Source organism: Struthio camelus, chromosome 13 (genome assembly GCF_040807025.1).
Source record: "Struthio camelus isolate bStrCam1 chromosome 13, bStrCam1.hap1, whole genome shotgun sequence".
In the NCBI taxonomy this organism is placed as follows: Eukaryota; Metazoa; Chordata; class Aves; order Struthioniformes; family Struthionidae; genus Struthio; species Struthio camelus.
In genome coordinates this window covers 4,178,460-4,203,605 of record NC_090954.1, presented here as the reverse complement: position 1 = coordinate 4,203,605, position 25,146 = coordinate 4,178,460, and the positions used below count along the sequence as shown (strand labels likewise).

Genomic DNA, 25,146 nt, shown 5'->3' with positions numbered 1-25,146 from the left:
TTTTTTTTTTTTTTTCTCCCCTCCTCTCGCCCAGGGAAGTAATTCTTTAAGTTTGCTTATCAGGAAAGTTACTTGGGCCTGACAGTTGCTCTTCTTCCTCCTGCAGCTCACGGTGTTTTCACGTCTTGCCGCAGGGCGGGCCGCGCTAGGCGATGGGGAGGCGACCCGAGTAACGAGGCCGAAGGGATGTTATCGCCCGCAATCGCTTCAGGCTTCAAAAAGGCCAAATATCAAAAGTGCCCCATGGGTAAACTAGTCATTCCGGCGTGAGGAAAGGGAAGCCAGCTAGAGGTTAGACAGGAAAATAAAAAGCAGCATTCAGAGAGAGTTCAGCTCAAGTCCCATTCACTACAAATACTAAATACTTTTTTTTTTTTTTTTAAAAAACATGTTTTCTCACTCTGTCTTCTGACCCCCCCCTTCCTTTCAGGCCCTCTACAGCATGGGCACAGAAAACAGCAGCTCCAGGCATTTACGTGCACGATCTTCACAGAGATGGGCCCCACTGACAGCCACAGGCCACACGCTGTACTGGTGAGCCCTTGGTAATTTTTAGTCTTTCATGCTCCTGGAGGTCAGCAGGCGTTTTATTGTTGACTGTAAACTAGTTCAGGTCCAAAATTCTTGCACCAAGGGAAAGGTCATCCTGAGGACTTGACAGGATGTTATGATTGTATGGTAATTTATATGGCACACAAACGCACACGGTGTAATTCATTCCAAAAGCATGTTTTATTATAGAACAGTATCCCAGCCCCAGGCTCTTGCTGTGACAAGTTCAGGTAGCCGGGATACGCTTTTTTTGGCTTCCTAACACGATGAAAAAGAAACCCTGACAGACTGAACCGTTTGCCTACTCCTACTATTTTGACTTCAGAGGGATAGATTCAGTTTGCCATATTTTCAGTGGCTCCTGAAGACAAAATTTAAACCTCCAGCCAGACTGGGGTGGGGGTAAAAGCCAGTTAACTACAGCCATACTTTTTTAATCTAAAAGGAAAACACGAGCTCTTCTACGTCAGCATATCAGTCGAAGCTCCCAAGATGATAGGCGAGATAAATATTCTGGTATTTCTTTTTAGGAAATAAGATATCATTCTTCTCATCACAGAATTAGTCCTTACTTGCTGCCAGTTTAAAATTTAAGCTTGAGGGCTGACTAGTTTTGAATATCAATATACTACTTCAGCTGCTGGTACCCTCCCTTTTTATCTTATTTCTTAAAACTGTCAGCACCAAACACAAGAGATTTTACCAAAACTGCATTTGTCAAAAAGTGACGGAGGATTACAAATTAGGTGAGGCTGAACTACACACACATACTGTAGAAAGCAGGACGCTGTATATGCATATAAATGAACATGGATATCAGAGGGCTTTATTACGGAAATTCAATTTTTGTGTTTTGTTTTTACTAGGGAACACTTCTCCAACTCTATCCTTTCTCAGAATGCACATTTATTTGCATGTAAAATTTTCCTCTTCCAATTCCAATTTGCACTAGTATTAATATTGAAGCCATGATAGCCTCAAGATATGACATAAGCATGGTCTGCACTTAGAGAGAAAATACTTAATTAGACCAGTTGATATAGACCAAGTCAAAAAGCTTGAAAGCAAATGCACGTAAGGAATGTAAAGGGTACAGGCTTGTTGGGAAACAACTCTCCCATTCCCATCTTTACTTATCTTCTGGAATTTGGACAAAGTGGCATTTTCAATTTTAAAACATGCTTTTTTTCTTCAGGCCATGGACTGTATATGGTGTCCAGCTCTTGGCTCTGTGTCATCAGACTCCAGATTCTTTCACCAACCAAAGCCCTGGATGGTGTCATATCTCCAACGCAAGTGATATTTCAAACCTTAAAAATAACAGAGAGCTTTCTGGCAACATACCTAGCTCTGAGACACTTCTGTGGATTTAATCCAAACAATACTCTTCCTAGCATAACAGAAAGCAAAAGGTTTATGCAAAATTGCTGGTTTTTTGGTCACCATATAAAAGTAATGCCGTAATGAAACAGAAATAAACTCCCAATAATTACAGATACTCAGGCTGCATCATACGTAGTCGCAACAAATGTACTATCCCAGTGCTTATGTATTACAGACAAGGCACATTTCTTATTATGTCTGCTAGTTTGTTACAAAACTGTTCTCAGTGGCTTACATTTTTCTTATTTCTTTATGCCAAATGTCTGTTTTCAAGAAAGTCTATTTAAAAAGGCTGGTTTTTTAATCTGTTTAAAAATCTTGAACACCTTGGGAAAAGCTCTGTTAGGGAAGGATCTAATATTTAGCAGAGAGTAGGATTTGATTTAAAATGAATCTTTTGCGGCACCCATGAATAATCACCAGAACTTGGTAGTCATTTGTGCCTCTTAGCTTTCAGCAGCTGGATTTCCTCCAAAATTTCAGTCACCCTGGGGAAGCTCCTTCAGGGGGAACATGGTCAAAACACGATCAAAAAGGAGTGAAGATGACGGAAACAGACTGGGACAAAGAGTCGATGCTACGATCTTCAAAGCAAGTTTCCATTCACCTATAATCCTGACGCATCCTCACAGCTGTGACATTCTGTGTATTCAATAGCACAGAGATTAGGTGGAAGAAAACATGATTTAAGTACTCATGTCAGAAGTCACAGGTTGAGGTAGGACAGGCAAGTTTAACTTATGCCTAAATTTGGGATGCTTGACTTTGTAATCCTTGCGTTCTCTTAGCATGGCTGCAGTTGAATATTTTTATTTAAAACGATGACCACTTTAAGCCATAAATCCACATTGTACTATTGTGCATATCTCAAAGGCCTCCTCTAAATCATCAAACTCACACTCATTTAATAATATTGATTATTTGTGATATTTGTGATATTTTTTCATATATATATTATAATATATATTATATTTATATATAATCACAATATTTGTGATATTTTTCCAATAATTAGAACAAACTTTTGTGGTATAAAAAAGAAAACATGAAAGGCGAGATTTATCTGCCTCAGATCATTTCAACAACACTTAACAATTCCACAACATTTTTTAGCTTCAAAGTACTTAAAAGTTGTTAACTAATGATTCCTTCCAGCAACCCTGCAAGATAAGCAGATATTTTTGCCATATTTTTACTGACATGAAAAGTGAGCCATTGCCATCCTTAGGCCATGAAGGGAACCTGGGCAAGAGCCAGCTTCAGAACACAGTAGCTTTTGGGCTGCCTGATCCTGTATGGTCAGGCCACACCTCTCTTAAATGTTAAACAACAAACACAGAGCCACAGGCAGAACCCTGATAAAAATAGCAAGCAATGCAAGTCAGCAAGTCAGTCCTTTACTTTTAGGCGTTACAACTTTAAATGGTAACTGCCATTCATTTGCCTTGGTACAGAAAGACGCTCTGATGAACCAGCATATTTAACAGGTACAATTTCACTCATTCATGCTATATTATTTGTGCTACTTTAAGAGATCCCAGAGAAAGGTACTTCACAAAAGCATAAGAAATGCCTGCGCAGCCCCAAAGAAAGCCTTGGTTTCTCATCATGTACATAAATGAAACTTTACTAAAAATAAAAGATACATCCACCTTAAAGACGTCCCACTAGCAGAGCTGACACTCCAACATTGCTGTAAGCCAGGTCAAAAAGCTGGCAATCGTAGTCTGTCAACATGAACAAATTGTGAAGCGGTTCTGTCATTAGACGCTCTACATATTGTGCACCAACTGGATACTGAGGGAGTAGAGCACTTCGCAGTTGTTACTGTTCAATTCATTACGTGGCAGAGAAAACAATAGCCATGCAATTAATAAAGCAACATCCAACGGCTAAAATGCCTGTGTCATCATATGATATAATTTATAAATGACTTAATATCCAATACATAAGGTTTCCTTAAAACTAAGGAAACAATTCATTTTTCCCAAGGAATCATATCCAGGAAGTAATCTTTAGTCTAGAATGTAGCAGACTGCAGTCCCTTTAAAATATATCCAGTCACTTTCAAAGCCAAGCATTCAGAACCACTGGAACAGTTGAAATCAATAAAACCTGACATTAGACGGCTTTTGGGGGTAAAAGCCGCTTAAAGTCTGCAAAGTAACTACAATAGCATCTAAAGCGATTCATACCTAGCCATATTCAGGGTCTTTGAAAGCATGCGGAAGGGAAAATGGATGCTGTTGGAGAGCAAGGGGAGGAGGCAGCCCTAGCAGCCTAGACTGATAGTTTCTCACAGTGCAGGACTGCTCACTGTGCCCCACAGTTACTGAAAACCTTCAAACTAACAAGGAGGAGTTGGGTGGTATGTAGAACACAACAGTCTAGAGTTGCTTACCAATAAAGATATACTGGAATATTGCTTGGATACAGGAATAAATGCACTACATCCATCACTGACTAATGAATAATCATCATGATCCCATCGAAGTTCAGTATGTAAGTACTCTCAAATTGATTTTGATGTACTGTGGAAGGGAAAAAAAATGATCTTGCTAGGTCATATTCTACTATTTATACATACTTAGCTATATAAATCCTTCCCTGCACTCTTCTCGGATTTGAGTGAAAGCATAAGAAAATTAAGTTACCGTAGCTGAATTTTCAATTCATTAAAAAACAAGCAACATGGTTCTATTTTCTAATACATTGCAATTCATATGGGTTCTTTGCCTTAGTTCAAATATATGGCACTTTCCTATAACAAGCAATACACATGTCAATTTAAAATGGTAAAAGCAGAAGAATACAGAAGGAGTACGCTTACTTATTTCAAAATTATACAACGTAGTGGCCTCCCAACTGCATTCTTTGTTTATTTTTAAGTCCACACAAGCATCAACACACTCAATCTGATACAGTCAGATCCACTTACGCTTTAGCAAAGTAAGGGACAAAGGAAAAGGCCACTGGATTTTAAGTGAAATCTATACAAGTTGTAGCATGACATTTCAGTGTCAGTTTGTCACTTAAACTGTAAATGAGACATTGGGAGAGCAAACAGCAGCATCACTGCACAGCTGCACTGCACAGCACAAGAGAGAAGGATTAAGCTAAGCGGTCTCATGCTCTCAATAGGCATTTTAAGCCACAATTTCAAATATATCCAAAAAAGCCAGAGAAAGTTTGTTAGATTTTAAAGTATTAACTTTATTAATAAATATACATCCATATGATGATGTAAATACAGATCATGAACACTACTCCATTCCCATACACATAATTGCACACGAGTAGCTCAAGTTCATGGACATAAAAACATACACAGTATCTAATCAGGCTTTTTACAGCAGAGGACAGGGTGCTGATACTAGTTATTTAACAGATTACTGTTTCCCCCAAAGTAAACCTGTGGAAAAGCAAACGGTGAAAGATTAAAGAACAGGAAGTGGTTCAAATTTCAGAATACAGATTTAGATTTACCTATTTGAAAAAAATAATCACAAGGAGCAAGGTCTAGTCTCTACGAGAGTCATAAATATATTTTAGCAGTGTTAAAATATATGCATTAAAATAGAGAAGAATAAATGTCTTTTGTGGTCAGAAATGAAGTCTGCAGTTCATAGTATGACTATGATCAACTGTTTGAACTGTCATCTCTAGGGATAGCATGAAACTTTATTATACATATGACAAAGAATAGCAGAGTCGCAGCTAATGAAACCATCAGACAAAAGACTTCACATTGCTCTGCCTTTTAAAGCTCTTCAAAAATGGGGGGAAGGGTTAAATTCTGATCTGAATTACTCTGCATATTGTAGTTGCAAGTAATTCTTTTCACAGACACATCACTTTTCACTGACAAAGCTTGGTTTTGTCCTGACTGAACTCTAAGATCTTTCAAATAAAATGAAAATATATTCACTCAGAACATAAATCTTTTAATGGCTCTTAATACATAGTTACTTTGATTAGTTTAAACTAAATCCAAGATATAAAGAACATTTCTTTAATGACAAAGCTAACTGCTGATTTTAAAAATACTACCTTTGCTATCAGAGTTAGCCACTTCGGATGGTATCTGATTTTTTTCTGCTAAAATATGGTGCTAGCATTTTGAATATGTCCAGTGCAAGACTTTATAGTAGCAAAATTATTTGGTTTTAAAGTTTAAGTAAATTTAATCAGAAATTGAATAGTTACTATATGTATGTTAAACAGTGAACTTGTATAGCATCATTAAGGAATAATAGCAAGCTAATACATTTCATTTATGTATAAATACGACATGTTAGAAACTCGATAATTAAAAGAACTTATTAAAAAACAAACTTGACATGTAGATCATCTTCTGAACAGTGTTAATACACAACAGTGATCCTAGCTTATGAAGAGCTGAATTATGATACGTAATATAAAATAAGCAATTTACCTTACAAGTAATCTTTTCATACTGTGGGGAGGAAAAGGTCAGTTTTCCCACTGGTAATAACAAAGTTCAGGCAATAACATGCTGTTTCAGTGTTTGTCATGAAAAGTGTGTTTTTAAAAAAAAAAAAAAGCACAATGTATTCTGTAGATTATACACAGGCAAAGTAGAAGTATTTGAAAATTCCATTCATACTTCACTTTGAATCTTTAACTTCTTTTTTTCTTCCCCTCACAGCATGGCACCAGTAAACTATAGTCAAATATAAAATAAACCAGAATCAGGAAATACCCTGCAGGGCATTTCTGGTCTCCTCGCTAAGTCTAGGGTGCCAAGCAGCCCTTTACAGACTCTCTGAGCGCTTTCCTACTTTGTGTTCATCGTTTCACAACTGACAATGTTAATTCTTTTTACTGGGATTCTATTTTATCTGATATAATTAATAAACACTGTAATGAACAGAAACTGCTTAGATGATTTCATTATTTCATCAGCATACTTGAATACAAAATTCATTATACTAGCAGAACAGTAATACATCTGCATTATCTCCTGACACACAGCACAGCACCATTGAGTAGATGCACAAGTGAGAAATGAAACAGGGGCAAACGGGATAAACAGAAGGAGGTAAGAAGCGGAGTTTCTCCAAGGTACAGTGGTGACATGCAACACGTTCCTTGCCAGCCAGGTGTGACACTCCTGTAGTTATCACATTCAGCTGAAGAGCACTGCTTTCCCAGCTGAGTTCAGAAAAGAGCTTAAAGCAGTCTTTGTTGAAAAATCATCTGATTAAAAACAGCCAATACACTACAGATCCTGAGGGTGAATTAATTCACGTTAGCATTTTGCATGTGTCAGAAGTTACACATCATTCTGAGAAAGATTGCTAAATTTCATACTTGTGAGTTTCTCGAGGAACAGAACACACAACTGGATTTCGTAGCTTCAGCATGGAGAAACTATATTTTAGTAGCAGTTTAGCTGCCATTAGTTTATATATTGACTAAGGAGCCATCCAGTATAGTTGAGGTTCATTGTCTTAGTTGCCAGTGCATACAAAGTCCCCCAAAAACAATTCAACACACCTATTGTAAAGTACAGCATAAAGTCCAGCTCATTATGTGTTAGGCATCACTGGAACACCTGAAGGCTTGCTGCTTTTTTCCTGATAAAAAAGGTATGAAACATGACATCTGTTTCTTAAGTTGTCATCACTGAAATCAAGAGTTCTCATCAAAATGACAGCAGGCCAGAATAGCATTTATGTTAACAAAAATTATCAATACTGTTACTCATTCAGCAAACTCTAATTAACTTATATGTCTGCTCCCCAGAATATGCAAACTTTATATATGCCCCCCGATATCTGAAGATACAGATTTATCATAAATTTAATTATACTTAAAACAACTTAAATGTAATCTTTCTTCCGGAGATAAAAAGCTTTAACTCCAGGAAAATGAATTTAGGACAAACAATATGCAACAGTGAGGATATTTTTTTTAAGTTTAGATTAAAGTATCTGCACATATGTTACACACACACACTCCCACACACACACACACACTCCCACACTCAAAAAAAATTAAACACACCCAGTTGAAAAATGGAACATTTCTTTTGGGAGCAGGGAAGGTTTTAGTTTGAGTCAAGAAAGGTATTTATAGTTAACCAACAACGTATTTTTTCAGCTCACACGCGTAGGTGAATTCCTATGAATTGCTTTATATCTGGGGTCTAGCAGTGCAGTAAACTGCATCCTGTTTGCCCCAGCTATACAGTTTGCTTTTATAAATCATGAAAATGGTGTCCTTTGGTAGATATATAAGCTTCCATAACTTAAATATAGTATAAGTGTCAAACAATGAGATAACTGTATTTCCAGGAATATCTGGCAAAACTAAGTCTGAAAACTTAGCAACAGTATCTATTTAAAAAGTTTAATTTGTAAACATTAGAGATTAATGCTTTAAAAGCTATTAAACTGCTGCCAGCTAAGCACAGATTTTAAAGGCAAAAAACAGTGTAAATAGCTATTTACATATTTAAGAACATACTGTTTAATATTAACCAAGCGTGTAACTAGAATCAACAGTACTTATTTAATTTCTTATAAAATATTTCAGATTTTAAAGAATTACTTGTGGTTTGGTAGATGTACTATTAGGCATTTTAAATTTATACAGCAGAATCCTATAACAGCATAACAAAAAGAACAGCCATCACCTAAAGGCAAATTAGCTTGCATTAATAAGGCGCTGTGAAGCTGTAATGTGCTATACAACTGCTCGGTTTCATTTAATATTTTCAAAAATATTTTTGGAACATCAGTTGAAATTGACTTAATGCTGCTACTCTATAGAAATAAAAGCCACCTGAAACCAGCACTTTTTAAAAAAGGTTCTTAAAAGTTTCTAAGTATCTATTTGAGGTCTGTATAAGCTTTTGCAGAAGTAGGAAACGTAGCTTGCTTTGTATTCCCTCCTATTAAAAAGCACATAGGAACTCAGAATTTTGCAGTTGTTCCCAGTTAAACAGTCCTGAATCTTTTTCTTTCCTTTATCAAGTAGGAACTTATCAGGATAAGTTCTTTCTTGTGGCATATGTCACCTCATGAACCAGCGGCCAGCTAATTCTATCCTCCTTATTTCAATTACTTAATGCATAACCACACAACTAGATTTACCAGAAAGTGAATGTAATACTGAGGACATAAGTATTACTTAAGTATACACACCGAGGCATATGCGTCAGTCTGGATCTTCTTATAGATTACGATTTAAAAGAAAAAAAATTAATACCAGTGCCCTCACAATGTTGCTTTAAAAGTTACTGAACTGCACTCATAGGCTATGGCATTATTTGAATAAAAACAAAATTTAGAAAGTCATAATTCTGCAAACACTACAATAAAATGCAAGAAACATGCCAAAATTCAGAGTAAAGAGGATTAGTAAGGAATTACTAATTCTTTTCTTTCATTCATTAGGCTGTTTGATTTTGCTGCTGGTTTCACCAGCAGCATGTACTCCTCTGTTATGCACCATAGGATAAGGAAAAGCTGCGCTGCCACAAGTATAACTTAGATTTGCAAGCCGTGATAGAGCTTTAATGCTACCTGGAGGTCTGCCTGGGCTGACTTTGTATCCCGCTGCTTTAGTTGTACCCAAGGGTCTGCCTGGACTTGTCTTAAATCCAGCTGCTTTGGTGGTCCCCAGGGGTCGACCTGTGCTGGTTCGGTACCCTGCTGATTTTGTGGTCCCTGATGGCCTTCCACGTTTACCAGATCGGTTGAGGTTTTTCTTTTTCTTCAGTTCATCTTTTGTCTCTATATTTCTGCCACTTGTGGTCTGCAAGTGTGACTCATTCAACGCATCTTGTCTCTGGCATGCAATTGGTTTGTGGCTGACTGCGTGGCTGTATTTACTTTGCTGTGTGGCATACAAGTCAAACTGATCAGCAGATCTCACATTGTCTTCATTAAGGCAAGAACTCTTGCCAGTCCCACAGAAAGCTGTATTACTGCTGGCAACAGGGTGCATCATTTTCTAACAAAAATAAGAGAGACAAATATGTATCAATGTATAATAATACGGCAGCCTTCCACAAGAAAGAATCTTTCAAGACCTACATCTATTTCTTAAAATTATTCTGAACTACTTTGACTATTTTTATCAAACAGCATTGATGTCCGCAAATTAGCTTTTTAGATAAAAACTTATAACGAGCTTTCATTTGAAGGTCTGCGTTGCAGACTTTACACAGGTAAAGGTGACTATTTAAAACAGTACTATTCAGACACACATAATTAGGGAAGAAGTGCATTAAAGACATCAACAACAGCATCTCAGCAACCAAGATGAACAACATTTATTCACCCACTGTGATTTCAAAACCTCTCTAACTGAATCTCATCTAAATTCTAGCTGTTCTAACTACAAGATTAACCTATCATGTGTGAGCCAAGGCAAATACAATACCAGCCTCTTGATTTAGCAGACAAAGGCTCCTTGAGAATTTTTTTTACTACAGCAAATTAATAAAATACAGATCACTTTTGTTGCTTCTTTTCAAAATTATGTAAGAAACACAGAAAGAGATAACACATTCAGTAAAGATAACAGCGCCACAGTTTGGGAAAACAGGCGTATAAAGTTAATCTATTAAAACGAAAAAGATGCTAGACTGCAGAAACCTCATTACTGTCCTAATTAGAAAAGGAGTGCAAAATACCAACTCAGTGATAAGCAGCCCAGGAAAACCAACACAACTTTTACCGATACGTGTGTTGCCACACATCAACAACACTGCAAAACAAGCATGACGAACGTCAATAACAAGTTTTATATAGCTTGCACTCTTTCGGTAAAGTAGAACAATTTCCATTGTGCTTAGTTTGGAGAGGTTTACTTATTTAAACAAGTATCAGAGTCAGATGTTAGGGCGCTGGAAGGGTGAGAGTCCCCAAGCCTCTCACCGGCACGTTACTGCACATTACCCTGATTCCAGTGGACGATCTCATGTCCAGCTGGTAGAAACCACATACGGCCATGGTCATAATCACAAGCAACTATTTCTAAGTCAGTTGGTTATACTTAAGTCAGTTATACCAAATCCCTTCAACGTATGTACTGGGGCAGAATCACAACAATTAAAAATATTACTGTTATTCTAAACCTTTTATAGTATTAACCATTCTAAACATCCACTGCATAGATACTGACTCAGACGCCAAAAACGCACTCAAAAAGCAACAGGATGGCATTTTGACCCATTCAACTATATTGGCTCTGCAACTTAAATAAGCTGAAAATACTCTGTTTAAAACAATAACATTTAAGCATGCTGAAGGCAAGCTTAATCCAAACAGTATCTGGCACTTCTGGAACATTTCTGTGCCTTACAGTTATGCTTAGCAGGCCAAGTAGTTGTTCCTGTGGAAAATTTCTTTAGTAGATAAGGTCTAGAAGACTTGCTGTATTTTTGCCAAAGTGAAACTGAAATAAATGGTCTACCGCAACCAAGTTTAAATTCGGCCATTGATTACTGAATTTATTAGGGAAATATGAATGCCTCCCCCTATTCAGACAGAAAGGATACAGAAGAAACAGTCCATTGCCCAGGGGTATATCCCAGTTCCCTCTTCTGAGTACAATGGTTACATTTCCTGCTCTAACACCCAGTTTACCTTGGCTTGTAAAATGCACATTACAGTGTATACATTACTCATGTGTGAATATATGAATATGATTTTATGTCAAATATTGAAAGCATGATAGTAATACAGTTTAAGTATTACATGGTTCTAGTAGAGATTATTTAAGTGCTACAACTCTGGTTTGTTGAACAGGGTCACGATGGAACAAATGTGAAACCATTGTTATTGCAGATGTTCACTAGGAAGTGAAACAACTAAAAATAATTAGCAGTCCTGTGCTTAGCAAAGAACAAAAAAGCAAGCTGCAGATCAAGAGAGCAAACAGCCTTTTTTTGTGTAGTAATAGAAAAAAAGCTTATTTGTTTTCTACATTAAGCAGTCAAAAAAATCTCCCGCTTTAAAAAGTGTTATGTTCCTTTAACCCTGCTAGCACAGGGCCCACAATATCACCAAAAAATGCCTGAGATTTTTCATGACACTTAATTGCAAACATAAGGGTTCCAATAATGAATTTTGCTGACAAGAAAGTAAGCAAATTGAGGCTGAAAGGCTATTCATCCGTTTGCTGATACACTAGAGGACGCTTGGAGTGATTAGCGACATTCTTTTTCCAGGGCTCACTTCAGCGCAGGGATTTTGGCTGCACCCCGAGAAGCAGCTCGGAGCTCTGCCGCCACAAAGAAGGATCAGTTCAGCTGCTCAGCACAGAGCAAACGTACCGGGCCACGGAGAAGGCACAGAACATCGTAGGGGTCCTGGACTTTTCTTAGGAGACTGACCATCTCTCAGATTCATTCCTGTCTTGTCTTCTTCAGCGTTCTTACTCTCTCTCTGCTTTTTCTCCTCATCACAGTCCGGGGGATTTTTATCACAGATCACAATCATCCATCTTTCCCGGGGAGAACTACTGCAGGTACTCCTCAGCAGTGAATATATCCCATTACGGCAGCCAAACGTTGCTGCTTTATCACCACACGCGTGTGTTAGTATGTGCATCTATTATAATAGCCCTGAGGAAATACGCCGTGCTCTCCACAAACACCACCTTTAGAAATAAAACCTGGCTGATACTAGTTTACCTTGCATCTGATAATAGCCAGTACGATTGTAACTGGCAAATAAGGAAGAAAGTACAAATCACTGCTTAAAATTTCTCACAAGAATAGTAACCTTTAAAAAAAAAAAAAAAACCTATGAAGGATTGCCAATCGGAACATTTCTAAATGTTTATTTTTCTTTCACCATGCCAATTTTTTAATCAAACCATGAACATGTCTAGCGCCAAAAGTTTGTATTCTATATTTTGATTTTAGACATTTTTATGAGAGGTTTTAAGGACAAAACTGTAATCTAGCTTAATTACGCTATCAAGGAGATTTCCAGCAAAATTTTACTTCATTCACATTACAGTGGGGAATAAAAGAATGCAGTATACATACTGCACAAGTCTATCTGCAAAGTGGAAGCAGGTTTCTTGGCAGGGAGATGTACAATATAAACAAGAACTGGTATAAAATGCAAAGCTATCCAAGTTTAAAAAACACACTCTAGCTCAATTGTAGAGCCAAATATACACAACTCAGTGTGCAAGCATTCTTAAATAAAACTGGCCAGAAAAGTTTCCAGAAAAATAGAACTTATTTTAAACATGTAAATGCATACGTAAAAGGAATTTGCAACAGTTTACTTAAATCACTTTTTTAAACTGGTTGAACGTCTGTGTAAAGAAATAACTAAGACGAGATTGCAGTAATAAAAGTCATACTTCAGGAAGATTTTTGCTGGAAAGTGACTGCAGAGGGTTTTCTGCTTGGATTCTTTTTTATTTGGTAATTTATTTTTCTACAAACGCTGGAGCAACAGGGAGACAATTGGACAAAGCAGCTTTAGAGAAAGGGAAACAGCATTAAAGATACCTATGCAAAGGGCAGAAGCTCCACTGCTGTGAGAAATAAAGAAAGAAACAGGACCATCCATCTGGGACCTGCAAAGCCTCGCTGCTGGGGGATATCTGGACAGAGTAACGCCCCAGCTTTTAACGCATTGCCATTCTTAACTACCTGCACAGTCAATCTGCTTTAACAGTAGTGAGGTGAGTTTTAAAGTTTTATTTTGCTTAGATGGCAGTCAGGCTGCTGATCTGTCAATACAGAATACATGAAGCCGACATTAAGATTTTTGCATTTCAAAATCAACCTTTGATCTCATTTGTTGGTTTCTGCTGGGAAAAGAAATGGAAACCATACTACAGGCAATACCGGCTCAGCAAGAAACTTAGGAAGTTCCACCTAACTCCATCCAGTGACATTAAGGCTTCCGGGTGGACAGAGAGAACGTATCCTTGTATCACTGAATACAGAGCAATATATTGCCCAGCTCTAGCTGACAGCTACTGAGGCATCTTTTACTGGTATGGCCCAGCTCTCTCTGTCTGAAACTTCGCACAAACACATTCATGTCTTGTTCACGGCACAAGATTTTTAAGAACAAAGCTAGTCAAACCACATTACATAAAAACACTCTCTTGGGTTGTGCGTGCACGATGGTGTCTTTGTCAAACACTATGCCCTTTGCCTTCTACACGGGTAGAATTTAGCCGCCAGTGTAGACAAGACTAAAACATTCAAAAGCAGAGAAAGTATGAGAGCCCACTGGAAACAGGCACTCAGTCACTGAATATTTTATAATGAGTACTGAACCTGTGACCCCAGTCTGCATTAAACAGAATAATCAATTCCAAGCTAAGTGGGAAGCTGCTCTGTTCTCATCCACCGCAGCTTACTTTCTTCTGCTACAGCACGGCTAGCACCAGTTCAGCTCCATGAGCTCCAACGGAAAAAGACCTAGCACAGACTTTCGGCAAGAGCTTTTGAATTCTGGTACGACATGCTTTGAATCAGTCTTTGAACAAAAACTGGAAGCACATCTGTGTTACAGCTTTCCAAATGATGAATACCAGGAAAGGTAACCCTATTGCCAGATAGGAACAATTTTGCTCAGGAAAATGTATTTTAATGAGAGTTAATATATGAAAACCACTAATTCTTCTCCAATTTTCCACAGCTGACCTAGTGATATTTTCAACAATATCGACAGGGCTGCAGAAAACCGTATACCGGTATATCTTCACCCTGTCATCCAACCTTGCTTACAGCAAATATATATGATGTAGTGTACAGAAACATAAGCAGCTACAAGTATTATTTCTATACTAACACTTTCAATGTCACTTCTACTAGTTAAAATACTTGCAGTGAAGCACAGGACCAACTCTGTTCAAGGTCTTTGCATAAAGAATGCTCTATGCTGCTGACAACAGTGGGCAGGGCCTGCCGGCTCTGGAGAATACCAGAGGGCTTGGGGCTTTTTGCAGAGGAAGTTTAAGAAGCAGCAGCACAGATGTTTTGCCTTTAAAGTCCAAAGATTGTGACATAGATATAATTATTGGTTTTGCTCTTCCCTCTTAGGACAGTGGGTGCGAGAAACACTTTCATCACTCAATTCATAGAACAAACTATATCAATTAAAACATTTTTCAAGTGTTCCTTTCACTGTCAGCTCCTTTTCTGCACGTTAACTCTCATAAAAGCAAGGCCTTGCCTGATTTTTAAAAATCCATGACCGCTTGCTTTCACAATGTTGCACCTTGTCTTGAAAATTCCCATAAATGTAAATATTTAAAAAACACTAAATATGAAGTCCTGTCTTCAGTGGCACAATATACATCATAACATTTAACCTATATTTGAAATACAATCTAGTCCTGAAGTTAGATAGCCAGTTTCTTCAAAACGTGCTTATGAGGCACTTCTTGCAGTTGAGATTGCATAATATGATCTTTCTCATCGTTTGACACTAGGTAAAGTATATTTTAAAAAGCTAAACTATAAAAAATTTCTTTGCAGAATTGACTTGCTATAGCTACTACAATAATGACAGGAGACTGCAAATAGAAGAGAGAACATATTTTTGAAAATAGTTTCTTTCTCAATTATTCTGAGTGCAAAAAGATTAAGAAATTAAGAATTCCCCAAGCAATATAATAAATTACAATTCCTTTCCCTGCTGACCCAAGGTCAATTTTTCACGTAAGTCTGAAGAACGGCAAAAGATAGCGAAACTGGGGTGGCTGAGGTTAAGGGAAAAGATATTTGGAGCAGAGATGCCAATCACCTTGAATTCCTCTTTGCCAGGTGAAGGGGGAGCCTTCCCTTGTAAAGGGATTGTGACTCCCTCTCCCACCCATTACTCCACAGCGGGAGTCTGGAGGAATCTGTGCACCCTTGGCAGCTCAAGTCTTGTTTCCAGCCCCTCCACGTTCTCTGAGATCTAGAGGACCATCCACATGCACGAGAACGCCCTCTCTTTTCTATGCCCTATATAGCAGCTCTGTGGACTTGAGGGCAGTGCCAATCAGGTCAGGCCCAAGTTTCCGTTTCTGTTCCCCCTGCGTACACTAAGATCAGGGGTCCTGTCACTCAGGTGTCTGGCCGCTCTCACTGACACCAATAAACATCTGTACCTGGAGCCGAAAACAATACCTGCTTACAGGAGATCCACAATGCCTTATTTGAATGCCGTACTGCATTGGCTGCGGCCGTACTAGGTCCAGTTGCAGTCTTAGCAAAGGGAGATACTAGATAGTCTGAACACAAGCCTGGCCAATGCTTTTGTTAATGGGCAAGTGAGGTGGCATTGTGTTAGGTGGCATTATTTGCCTGAGGGTGAAAGGATTGTCAAATTTATCAAACATGATTTTCCTTCATGGACTACCCTAGATGTTTGACTGCAGAGTAGGTGAAAACCACTCCTGTTCAGCACAGCAGGAATTCAAAACTGACAACACAGTAGCACTCAGAAGGAAATAGGGCTTGGGCACCCTTGGAGAAACAGTGTTCTCCAAATCCTAAACATCAGCTTGGTATCAAATAGATACAGCACTGCTCTCAAAGATTGGATGCTGGTAGGCATTAGCGAGGCTAAGTGGTCAGCAAATAATAAACTTTCAAGGATCAATCACGGTTTTATTGCAAAAACAGGCAAACAAGTAATTGTTAGGCTATATAACATTAAAAAACAAAATTGTGTCTTCGGGTAGGTTTTCATTAGATGCCAACATCAGCAACAAAGTCAGCAGACTTTTACTCATCCCAAAATTAAGCTAATGCAGCCATAAAGCGATGCTGAGAGGCAGAACACGTTCAAAGGCTTAGAATACCTTTACAAAAAAATGGAGGGTCGGGTCAGCGATCTAATCAACTGTGCACCTCCAATTACATTGACACAATTGATAGGCTGATTTCATAATCAATATAAACCACTCTGAATCCACAGCGTTACTGAACAGGATAATCTTGCCCTTTCCTCCTCACCCACATTCCCCACTCTTTGTGCCAACACTAACTATTGTGCAAGAGCAGGACAAGCCAAAACCAGGAACCTGACCCAGGTGAAAACTAATCTAACAAGAAAGAAAAAGCAATAGTTTGCTGGCACTGAGGCAAAACAGGAAGAACGGGAACACACATTTTCATCAGAGGCACAGACACAGACTGAGGTTCTAGGTCAGCCGAAATTGCTCTACTTATTGGCTGCCACTGTCCCACTCCCCTCTGGTCCCAGTTAGAAAACTGACTAGACCTCAACAAGAGTAGGACTTTTTGATATCTTAATGAACTCAAAAGACCTGCAAGAGGGGTATGACAACACCCAAAACCAGCCCAAGGAACGGGAGCTGGGGAGAAACCCACAAGTAGGAGCAGGGCAGCACAGAATCAAGGCAGCCCTCAGGCCAGAGAGACTTAGATTGCTGTTGCAACCTGCTGTAGCTTCAGAGTGTCTTAAGAGAGTAAGATAGTAAAACTGCACCTGGATTATTTTGTGGTTCTGTAATTATCGAACTTCAAGGCAATTCAAATATGCATATGAATGACAGAGCAAGTAGAGGGAGATCTTTATAAAGAAAGGACTACTGGTGTGTGTGAAGCTGTCCATTCATCTCAGTATTCCCAGGTAAACAGCAACAGACCTCACCATAGCCTAGAACAATAGCTTTGAGGAGCAGGAGATGCTCATTCATCTCAGTGGGTGTTCTCAGTCACCCTCTTTTCTCCCCAGGGAACAGACCTCACTGTAGTCTAGAACGATAGCTCTGAGAAGTGGGAGATGCTCATTCATCTCAGTGGGTGTTCTCACCTACCCTCTGCTCTTTCCCTAACCTCCTCCTACAGAAGGATTTGAAGGCTTAAGACATACATCAAACATACATCAAGCCTGTTCTGAACTCCTTGTCCTGGTCCCAGTGCCGAGTTCTTGATGTGCATTCTACTGTGTTTCTCTGTGACAGAATTAGCATAAAGGCTCCAGACTCCTATCGGCACACCCAAACACATCCACAATGTACTTCAGCTAGAACGCAGAAAAATATAAAGCCTACTTGTTGAATCTATTCACCAACGGTCACTGGACAAATATGCAGGATTTTTTGTTTAAGGTTGCATCTAAAACTTGAAGGACGCAGGCAAAAAATGAGTAGCAGGAGAAACTCTGACATTTCAAGATTGGAAGAGAAATAAACTATAATTTAAGAAATATATTAACCAAGAATTCCTCCTAATCTTTCATTTTGCAAAAAATTACATGGCTCGAACTAACTGCTACTTTCTCAAGAGAGACATCCAGAAACAAACGCATGCAAACTAAAGGGGCCACTATTCACTAATGAACTATCCTAGAAGCATTATGCAGAAATAGGCACGCACTGAACTATTGCTAAGTATCCACAGGAATATACACTATTTACATATAATATGATAGAATGTACTAACAAACAGGCACAAAAGGAAAATATCAAAGACTATTCAGATGGCCTGAAATGCACGTGACGTGAATGGAGACATGAACTACTTATGTACGTTAAGGCAACACACTTCAAGGAAACGCATATATGGACTATCCATATGCATTTAAATCCCATACACTAAGGGAACCGCGCTCTTAAGTCAAAAGCACCGACTGCATGCTATCCGTACGCACAAGGGCTGGGTATACTAAAGGGAATAGGAATTCTCAAGCGCGTCTAAGACGCCACGCTACGAAACGACAGGACGTGCAGCTCGCTCGGCCTCGGAAACGCCAAAGCAGCAGGTAAGGGATGAGACAAAAGGGGCCGTGCAGTGCCCTCCTGCCCCCGGCCCCAAGCCGCCCACCGGGCTGGGCCCTGCTGCTGCTGGCAGCTTCTGGCAGGGGCCTCGCTCAGCCGCTGGCGCAACCCCAGGGAAGGTGTTTGGGGTCACGCTGCTGCCACCTGCCCCAGGGCGGGGGGGACCTGCCCCGCTGGTCACCCGCCTCGCCCTGGCAGCCAAAACCAGGCCGTCGCCCAGCTCGCCCTGGCCCCAAGGCGCTGCCTCGGGTGGTCGGTGTGGCGGGCGTTGCTCGGGTGCCCCCCACCCCACGGCACCGCTCAGGTCTGCGCCCCCTGCCCGGCTGTCCCCCCACCCCGTCTCCCCAGCCCAGCATACGGCCCGCGTCGGTCCCCCCCCCCCGTCCGTAGGGCATGGCCTGGGGTACCCCCTCCCCCCCGCCCCGTCCCGGGCCGGGGTGTGCCCCCCCCCGGACACCACAGAGGCGGGAGGAGGAGGAGGGAGGGGGCGAAGGCCCTGTTCACCCCCTCCCCACGGCGCTGAGGGGCCGACGCCGCCCCCCCCCCCACCTCGGGGGGGTGGGGGAAGGGGGGAAGGGGGGGGCCCCGCCTCCCACCCCCAAAACTGAAGCCGCAGGCGGGTGCACCCCCTCTGCCCCCGCCTCCCCCGCGGCGGGGCGACCGCCGGGGCCGCCTCGCCTCCCCTCCCCCGCCGCCGGCCCCGTCTCCATCTTGCCCGCCCGCTGGCTCCCACCGGCGAGGGCAAGGCGCTGAGGGGCGCCGGCCCGGCCCGGCCCGCACCTACCTTCAGGGATCGGCCGGGCCTGCGGCGCCTGCGAGGCTCGACTCGACTCGACTCGACTCGGCTCGGCTCGGCGCGGCGCGGCGGGCGGCTGCGCGCGGCCGCCTCCCCCCTCCCCGCCACCGGGCCCCGCCGGGCAGCTGCAGGGAGCGGCGCTGCGGCGTGCGCGGGCGGCGGGCGGGGCGGGCTGCCGGGGCGGAGCGCGCTGCCGGGAGGGGCCGCGCCGCGGGGGCGCGCCGCGAGCCTGCGCGGCCGGGCCGGGGCGGGGCGGGGCGGGGGCGCGCGCGCGCGCGCCAACGGCCGTTGGCGCTGAGGTGACTGGGCCGCCTCAGCGGCCGCCGGGGGCAGCGCGGCCTCCATTTCCTCCTGAGGAAGGAGGCGGGTCGGCGAGGTGCGGCCTGGCCCGCCGCCGTCTTCCCCCGCCAGGGCTGAGGCGAATCGGCCCCCGGGGACCGCCTTGGGAGCAGAGCTGATCCTCTCGCTCCTCGGGACAGATCAAATCCCTGATTTATTGAAATCAAAAAAATAAACGCCGAGCGTGTCCGCTGTACTGCAGATGTCATCAGGCCTTCAGGGCATCCGGGAAGGGTGGCTCGAGCTTCCTGGTGTTGCCACGAGGCCGTAGGGGCGGGAGGGTGGTGAATTCGGCCCCCCGAGCCGGCCCGTACGGGCACGGCGGCCGTGGCGGGAGAGCCGGCCTGCGGTACGGCGCTGCCTTAGGTCGCTTGGCTTTTCCCATGGACTTTGCACTGGAGACGGCAGCCCTTTCCCGAACGTACGCCGAAAGGGGTCGAGTACCGCTAGGCGCTGCAAGGAACCGCCGTTGAGCAGGAAGCGTTTTTGCCTGCCCTATTTCTGCCGCATCTCTTCCAAAGAGCGTTAAGAGCGAGTGAGGATCTTGCTTCGGGTCTTCAGCGCGTGAACAAGGCTCTGCCCTGCCTGCAGCCCCGCGAGCACGCGAACAGCGACTTCGACTCGGTGTTTTCAAGGAGACGCCACCGAAAGTGGAAGTTTTAAGCGCTCAGCCCTTTCCAGGGGCTGACCTTTGGCCGGGAAGGTCGGCTTTAGTGACACAGTATGCTAGTACACGCTTTAAAAGGCTCCGAGCAACAGATCTTTTTGCCGACGTTTGTTGATGATGCCACCAGCAACGGCGCCACGGTATATTCAGCCAAACCTTCCTGCCTGCTCTCAGCACCCTTGGGCCACGCTAGCACGGATGCCTTCAAATCGCATATAAATCCTTAAACGACTAGCCTATCTCGGAGAGCGGAAGGAGATGTTCTCCACCATTCAAACGAGGTCTTAAAATACGAAAGCAAGAATGATCAGACCAAAAAAGAACCAGCGGCTTTTGCAAGCATCTAATTCTGTTTTTCCAGATATTTTCCTCTCCCCCTGTTATTGAGGGAACTGCCTGCTGCACTCCAGCCCTGCGATACTCCATTTCTACAATACTTGGAGCTCTGCAGGCCAAAAACTACCCTGTAAAAGTGAAACATCCTGCCAAGAGTGTGGTTTGTTTTTTGCCAGCGTTTCCTAATGCATGCAGGACTCCTCACTTCCAATGTAAGAAAGCAGCAGAAAAGAGGCAGCGTTCATTTAACCTAATTTAGCATATGATCCAGAATGAACCTCACCTTTCTGGCTTGCTGTTTTTCGTGCACATTGGCAAGGCCACTTCAAATCAAAAGCAGGAGAGTTCCAGTACCTTTTTGGTATCCTGTCATTTTCCCTTTAATATCTAAGAGCAGAAGGTGATGGAAGTCAGGCCACGCTCCAGCTCATTTATCTAGGAGCAATTGCGATCTCAACAGAAAGCAGAAACGGACAAATAGCACACGCAGCAAACTCGTAATTTGAAGCCCTGAACGGTTCCATCCCTGTGAGCCGGGAAGCCCTAAATCGGCCTATTGTGAAGGCCATCTCTGGGAGCCGGGCAGAGCACCACCTATACGAGCCAAACATCTAAACGTTTGACCTTCGAGCTGGAAGCGGGCTTGTGATTATGCCGTGTTTGTGTGACTGCTCTGTGTTGGGCTGCAGGCAAACTAATTCCAGATGAGTCAGCTCCGGTGCCTACAGTGCTCAAATATTAATCTGGTAGCAACAGGGTCTGGCTTCCTGGTCTGCACGCAGTACTAATAAAAACAGCCACCACACAAAAGATAAATTTGTCTATTACCGTCTTGTTTTGGGAAAACTCCCCAGAGCCAGAAGCATGGCCATTATTCAGACTGTGAATTTGCTTCCCCCCTTCTTTATCTGAAGGACCGTTCTCGCTAGCAGTAGCAAATCGTTAAATTGTCTGCGAGGTAGAAGATGCAATGAAGTGCTGCCCCTTCCTACATCCTGCCGCTGAAATCCCGTCCTTGCTCTCCTCACAGCAGTACGGCAGTTCCTGTGCAGTCCTCTCTGCTGGATCCATGTTTTAAAGAAAAGGAAGGGCCTGAGAACGCATCCCTTGCGCTGCCCCGTTGCTCACACACAGGCACGCAGAAACTCCTCGCCAGGCCTCAGCTACGCCAGGCGCTGAGCAAGCTGTGAGAAGGCGGTACCGTTAACTGCCATGGCGGCATCCTCTCTGTTTAGCAAGAAATGATTGAAAGTCATCTTTTCTAGAAATGCACTTCCTTGCAAACATACGCAGGCAGAGGAAACAAATATTTTCGTTAAGGTGAAGGATTTCAGTTAAGTGCCTAGCCTGGAGAAGCGTTCATTTCAGAAGTTGCATAGTGGTGTTTATTGTTCTGAGAAACACGTTTGGGATGATAAATTTCATACTTAGAATGGACAAAATGCAAAATGAGAATATATATATTTATTTACATATAAGAATCATATGCCCACTCTGTAGTACGTTATTAATAATTTCCTAGCTCACTACTTATTCCCGAGATACTAATTAATTTATTTCTATTTAGGCTGGTCAGCTTGACGATTTTGTATCTTCCTGCCTGACTAAAGAAAAATATGTAAATCTGTTTCAAATGAGAATTCTCAGAGAAACAACATTTGGGTGGCAATCGCTCAGAGTAATGGTCATTTATTTAAAAACAATTGTTTCCACTGTAGCTAAAAAAAACATGAAAACATATCTTCTTGTCAAGGATTGTATAAACATTTTACAAAATGTACATTTTGGGACAAATTTGAATCCAGCTGTGTGCCTTTTATCTTTACATTTTTAGGTTGTTCTCCTCCTCTACGCCCCCCCATACAGCTAGTTAGCTGGAAGCCAGAATTTCTTCTGCAAAGGCCTGAGCTCTAAGAACACAAACTTGTTTAAGCTGAGACCATATTTGGAAGAGATCTGGGTCAAGAAAAATAATCAAAAGGAAAGTGCATTCCTCGCGCGTCACGTGGGGAGCTCCGAACGCGCGCACACATCCCTGTCCTCTGGATCAGAGGAAGCAAAGCGACTGCACCCAACTCGCACAAATAACGCGGGGCAACTGGAGTTGTGGCAAGGGCTGGCTTTACACTAACGTTCACGCTCTGAGAAGAATCTCAGTTTATTGAGGGCCTATTAAAAAGGCATTCAGATTAATTTTACAAAGGGTTTCTGAAGAGGTGCCCAGCAACGTGCCCTTGGTACCTGTTTCCATGGCAAAAACTTAAGAACTAACTGGCAACCTACATAGGGTCTGTTCTTGCAGATGTACATAGCTGTCCCTTTCACCATGTGAAGTTTTATTGAAGTAATAGGGGTTTCCCATGAATGTAAACATGTCTGAAGGACTGAAACACTGAAGTGCACCCTTTTGCTAAGCATCTAGCATTCTTTTTTCTATTATTTTAGGAAGATCCCATATCCAGCCTTTGATATTTGTTTTATACTGGGCTATTACAATTGCAGAATTTTAGCAAGGAAAGCATTGCTCAAAAATCAATTTTTTTTGTCTTCCAGTTGGAAAACTGGGCTGAAAAATGCTCCTACACTTGCAACCTCAGAATCTTTTACTCAACTAGTAGCCAAATGTGCATTAAATAAGATTGCACAGCTTTAATTGTACAAGTAAAATCTTAAGCAGCCAGGACCTTGAACAGTTACGGAACATGTTTGGGCTATGATCTACACTCATAACGTTTTGGTTACAACTTCTATAAGCACAAAGATGCTAAACTTCATAAGCATAAAGAGTAATGTGTAAAACTGCCTATTTAACCAAACACAGGATGGCAATATAGTTAGAGAAGTAAACAATTCTGAACCATGACCGCACGCATACTTTTCGTCTTGTGATTTTTTCCCCCGTGCACTCCAAAAGGTGGCATTTTGTCCCCATTTCTCTTCTGTTTTTCAAGCCAACGCATAGCACAAAGGCTCTGCCCGTTTGCCCACTCACGGGCACGCAGAGAGCAGCTCGACATGCTACATCACCTCCCTCTCCCGGAGCAGGCAAACGGCCACTGTAGTGATGTAGGGCATGTTCTTACTCACCCCTGCATACCCTGCGGAATAATTAGCACTTATTCACAACAAATTGGTTCTGTCAATCATGACAGACAGGAACCCATTACAGTTTGGTGATGAACGCCACGGTTTGAATCTTTGGGGTACCAACTGCACTGAGATGCTATTAAATCTTTTGAACAAGTGATCCAGTAGGGCTCTGCTAAAGGTCTTGCTCTCCCCCTTCCACCAGCCTCCAACTGATGTGAACATTGAGGGGCCAGGACCTCAGGCTGCTGCAGAGGTGGCCATGGAAAACTGCGCAGGGAAAACTGGGATCCCCATCTCCAGGTGCTCCCAGCGTTTACCATCACTTCCAGACTGGCAGGTCTTCGGGGAAGCCAGGGGAAGGGCAAAGGAAGGAATATTTTGCTCTGAGCCTTTCCACCCGGCCCAGGGAAACTGCAGCACAGCTAGTACTGCACCCTGAAACCATCAGTATCTTACTCGCTTAGAAGAGCGGTACTGCCAGGCTCTCGGGATATCATCCCTCAATTTCCAAACCGTCAACTACGTATCAACACCAAATTAACGTAAAATGTAAGCAAAAACTAGTTCATGATGCGACATCAACTACTTCTTTCACTGATCTACCCAAAACACCTCATGCACCGAAAGCATAAGTCAATCTAGAAAGCAGAGAACATATCTCCTTGGGCAGATAACAGAACAAGCGCTGCTTATTACAGTGTGCTCAAAACACAAACAAACAAAAACCAACCAAAAGCAAGCAACCAACCAACACCCAGCATCCCTGTGCTCTTCCAGCATCTGGTGACAGGCAGAATCCCAGGGAAGCAGCCCATCTGCGATGTTTGTAAAGATCTTGCCCATATTCATTAGCACAATTGGAAAGAACTAAATATAACATTTTTCATTAATTAATTGCCTCTTCTCCCAACTTTTATTCTCATCATGTTTCTATTATTTTTTGCCTCATATGTATGTTAAGTTGAGAGTGTTTCTTTTCTTCTGGCTTATACGCATTTGGCTCCTGCTTTAATGTCTCCTAACACCTGCACTGTGACTTTCTTTGCAGCAGCTGCTTATTAACTGAGTCTGAAGCATCTCATTGCATTTCTAGTAGAAAATGACAAGCGCTCTGATAGGTATTGTACACATTTCCCTACTCCAAAAAGGGCAAGGTTAACTGTTACAGGAAAAAAAAGTAGAAGCAATACAAGCAGTACAGAAAACAGATGAGCTATTCAGAAAGACA

General features: G+C 42.2%; 1 protein-coding gene and 1 long non-coding RNA gene across 3 annotated transcripts; one reads left to right on the top strand and one right to left on the bottom strand.

The window, feature by feature from the left end:
* Nucleotides 1-5: 5 nt before the first annotated feature.
* LOC138069076 (uncharacterized) lies at nucleotides 6-6,533 on the top strand. The gene is made up of 2 exons (XR_011143866.1): nucleotides 6-534; nucleotides 1,748-6,533. It is a non-coding gene; the product is annotated as an uncharacterized lncRNA (long non-coding RNA).
* C13H5orf24 (chromosome 13 C5orf24 homolog) lies at nucleotides 5,124-19,627 on the bottom strand. 2 transcript variants are annotated; one of them, XM_068959291.1, is made up of 3 exons: nucleotides 19,475-19,627; nucleotides 9,489-9,918; nucleotides 5,124-7,535 (listed from the first exon to the last, which is right to left on the bottom strand). In XM_068959291.1, the coding sequence occupies exons 2-3, from the start codon at nucleotides 9,913-9,915 to the stop codon at nucleotides 7,495-7,497; spliced, it is 468 nt and encodes a 155-aa protein (XP_068815392.1). In that variant the 5' UTR covers nucleotides 9,916-9,918; nucleotides 19,475-19,627; the 3' UTR covers nucleotides 5,124-7,494. The 2 variants fall into 2 exon arrangements, with proteins under 2 accessions (XP_068815392.1, XP_068815393.1); XM_068959292.1 differs by having other exon boundaries at nucleotides 5,124-9,918; nucleotides 19,475-19,613.
* Between the last annotated feature and the right edge of the window lie 5,519 nt (nucleotides 19,628-25,146).

What these genes read in the sequence shown, in the direction of transcription:
- C13H5orf24 (XM_068959292.1), bottom strand. Translation starts at nt 9,915, where the DNA reads ATGATGCACCCTGTTGCCAGCAGTAATACAGCTTTCTGTGGGACTGGC.